Source organism: Calliphora vicina, chromosome 3 (assembly GCF_958450345.1).
Source record: "Calliphora vicina chromosome 3, idCalVici1.1, whole genome shotgun sequence".
Taxonomy (NCBI): domain Eukaryota; kingdom Metazoa; phylum Arthropoda; class Insecta; order Diptera; family Calliphoridae; genus Calliphora; species Calliphora vicina.
Window position 1 is genome coordinate 119763540 of NC_088782.1, and position 4081 is coordinate 119767620.

At 35.9% G+C, this 4081-nt stretch overlaps 1 protein-coding gene across 1 annotated transcript; it reads left to right on the forward strand.

The window, feature by feature from the left end:
• The first annotated feature begins 1256 nt into the window (after positions 1–1256).
• LOC135955715 (uncharacterized) lies at positions 1257–3416 on the forward strand. The gene has a single exon (XM_065506072.1). It carries the CDS (start codon positions 1257–1259, stop codon positions 3414–3416), a length of 2160 nt encoding a protein of 719 aa, XP_065362144.1.
• Positions 3417–4081: the final 665 nt, after the last annotated feature.

Sequence of the window (4081 nt, forward strand, 5' to 3'; positions counted from 1 at the left end):
AAATTTTAGCTACAGAAGAACCACGTTTGGGCTAAAATTTTAACTACAGAAAGAACCTTAATTGAGCTAAAATTTTAGGCTACAGAAATAACCTTAATTGAGCTAAAATTTTAACTACAGAAAGAACCACGTTTGGGCAAAAATTTTAACTACAGAACGGACCACGTTTGGGCTAAAATTTTTAGTACAGAAAGGACCACTGTTCGGTCAAAACATATTAAACACATAGTATTTGTAAAATTAAATAATTATATTTCCCTTTAATGAATTCATTATTTTAAATTCTTTGTCGCTCTTGTCGCATCCCTTTTGTACCTACATTTGCTTACACTTGTTTTTTTTATGCTAACCATAGTCTTAAGTAAATACATAAAATCTAACGGTATTGCATTCTTTGCATTCCTTTTAACATACATAACTTAAACACTTTTAACATCTACAATTTGAATCATTGTTAAAATAATCGTGAAACAATAAAGAGCAACTAAAAATAATTTGTGCACAAGTTTTTTATTTTTCAAAAACATTTTCGATATTTATGTTCACACATAAAATTGGCGACCGTGACAGGACAAAATAAAATAAAAATATAGTGGTTCTATCGTGGTTTAAAGAAAATAAAACAATTTAAAAAAAAAAACTAAACAATAAATTAAACAATCATAACCATTTCTATATTAAACTAAATAAAATATTGTTTGTTTTAATTCATACAAACTAAACTTAAATCATAAACATTATCGTGATTATTATCATCGTCGTCGTTTTTGCATTTCTTCAAGAAAGAATATTTATCATCATCATTATCGTCGATTGTGTAGTTCCCAGCAAGCAGCAGTTTTTCGTACAACATAATTATCATCACCAACAACATCATTATCGTATTCATCGCATTTGTTAGCCACCGTCCTCTTCTGTACATACAATAAAACATCATCTTTTAACAACAACAACATCGATTTCTCTTCGCAGAGTACTCTTAAATATTTCGAACAAGTAAGTGAAACAAATAAAATCATTTACACCGTCTACGCTCTTAATATATTTTTGTCTTTACATTGCACACACACACAAGCGTACATTGTGTTGGAGAATTCAAATAGTGTTGGCACTTATGAATAGGCCCTTTTAAGTAACGATAGGCACATTTGCACAACGCATAGTACTACTGAAATTCTTTTGAACTTTTATTAATTTTGTGTCAACTTTAACACTCTAATCAACTTTAACACAATTTGTATCAACTTTAGCTCAACATGAGTACTGATAAAGACAACATGAACAGCGATAAAACTGATTCTGGAGTTAGCACGCTTTCTTCTTTAAAGCAACAACGAACAACAATGAAACGAAATATTACGCAAATGAAAACCAAAATCGAAAAAGATGGAAGTACATCAGATTACACCATTCTTGAATGCCGACTGCAAATTCTCGAATCCTATTTCAAGCAAATAAGTCACATTCAAGCACAATTTGAAAAACTGGATGAATCTGATACCAATCGATCGGATATTGAAGAACTTTTTATATCTGCCAAGGCTCCTTTGGTAAGTTTTATGAATAATAAACGTGGTTCTTGTGATATCGAACAAAGTTTTTTGAATGCAACTCAACCATTGATTTCGCATCATAATCGATTGCCTCAAATCAAGTTACCCAAATTCGATGGAAAATATGCGGAGTTTTCAAGATTTATAAGTACTTTCAACACATTAGTTCACAACGAATCAAGCATTGCTACTATAGACAAATTCAACTACCTACTTAACTGCTTATCTGGTCAAGCATTGGCGGTTATTGAACCGTTTCAAGTCGTTGAGTCAAACTACCAAAAAGCTGTAGATAGCTTAGTAGAACGATACGATAATAAATCATTAATATTTATCGATCACATCAATTCATTGTTTTCGATAACTCCTATGACCAAACCAAGCGCTAGTTCGCTACGCTCAATTCTTGATAATGTTTCAGCCCTTCGCAGTTCGTTGCTCTCTTTGGGTTCTGAGTTAGATGTAATGAATGCCATTATCATACATATTGTTTTGTCCAAGATTGATGGAGAGTCCAAAAAAGTTTATGATGAAAAACAGGATTTTAAATCTCTACCATCATGGCAACAGTGTTTCTCAATTCTAACTCATCGTTGTCAATATTTGGAAAGCCGAAATGCGGAAGTGGACTCATTTCAACCTCATGACAATAAATCAAGGCAAATTCCCAAACGTACAGGGTCGTCGTTCGTTGTTTCAACTACATTTTGTGAATACTGCCAGTCTAAAGATCATTATATAGGAAGCTGTTCTACCTATTTGTCGCTACCGATTGCTCGTCGTTTCGATGCTGTTAAGTCCATAAAACTTTGTATAAATTGCCTTAGGAAAGGCCATTTCATTTCTCAATGCCCATCTAAATCCCGTTGTCGCACTTGTCGGATATCGCACCACACAACTTTACACAATCCAGATTTTCAATCAACAACTAATTCAAACACTTCTTCAAATCAAAACCAATCTAATTCAAACTCGCAGCTTCAGCATAACTCCACTTCAAATTCATCATCTCAGCAACCACATTATTCGTCTTTTCGACCATCATCGTCTTTGTCGCACCAATCAGTGTTACCAACACAGGCCAATCCAGCCTCTACTCATCTTACAAAATTTTCGTCATTTCTTACAACTTCGTGCCGTATAAATTTGCTTCCAACAGCTATTGTTTTCGTTAAAGACTCATTCGGCAGTCTACAACCTCTTCGTGCCCTCGTGGACTCCTGTTCAGAAGTCAACCTTATAACTCAAGAATCTGTAAATCGTCTTCGTCTAAAGCAAACTAAATCGACTCAAGAAATTTCTGGCGTATCGGATATCCGTACCCAATTAAAATCTATAGTTACAGCTACAATTAGATCAAGAGTCTCCGATTTTGAGTGGACAACATGTTTTCTGGTAACAAAATCGATTTCATCTCAACACCCAGCAGAAAAAATAAATACAACAAATTGGAACATCCCCAATGGCCTGGAATTAGCAGACCCACAATTCCACATACCTCAGCGTATTGACATGTTATTTAGCTCTGAGATTTTTTTTGAGTTGCTCCTCGATGGCAAAATTTCACTCGGAGCTGGACTACCTAATCTCATAAACACATCCCTTGGGTGGATCATTGGTGGCAGCGTAGATTCTCAACGTTCAGAACGTGCGTTATCATGTAATGTAATTACAAAAGGTGAGGATCTGAACTCATTACTAAAAGCTTTTTGGGAAATTGAAGAATTCAATCAACGTTCACCTGTCCTCACAGAAGAAGAACAACAGTGTGAAGACCACTTCGTTAAGAACACTAAATTTGATGCTGATGGAAAAGTTCAGGTTTATCGGTCGACGTGGTATCCCCCAGAGGCTGTATTGTGACAACGCAACAAACTTTGTTGGTGCCAGCTCTAAACTTCAAGATTTAAAACAACGCTTTTTCGATGATTCTAATATCAAGGAACTAATGCACTACAGTACAATCACAGGATTTAAATTTTCGTTCATTCCTCCTCGTTCTCCCCACTTTGGTGGCCTGTGGGAGTCCGCCGTCAAATCGACAAAAACAATACTCGTCAAGAACATGTCTCAAGCCAACTTAACATACGAGGAATTCCAAACGATCCTTGTCGAAGTAGAAGCCATTTTAAATTCTCGGCCATTGGTACCGAGATCTGATGATCCAAATGACGGTGAAGCACTAACACCTGCCCACATGTTAATTGGCTCTTCTTTGATGGCGCTACCTGACGAAAATCTAGACGGTTACAAAAATATAAACTACCTAAAGCGATGGCAACTAGTTACGTATCTCAAACAGCAGTTTTGGATACTATGGGTTCGTGACTACGTATTAAATTTGCAACAAAGAAGTAAGTGGCTCAAAGCTTGCGAAAACGTGAAAGAAGGCGCACTTGTTATCGTTCACGAAGACAATATTCCACCTCAGCATTGGCTCCTAGCTCGAGTAATTAAAGCTATCCCAGGTCGTGATGGAAAAGTACGAGTTGTGGACCTGAAGACATCAAAAGGGGTTCTCCGGCGGT

Bases quoted from the DNA above. Each gene is read 5' to 3' on its own strand.
- LOC135955715 (XM_065506072.1), top strand. From the start codon at position 1,257: ATGAGTACTGATAAAGACAACATGAACAGCGATAAAACTGATTCTGGA.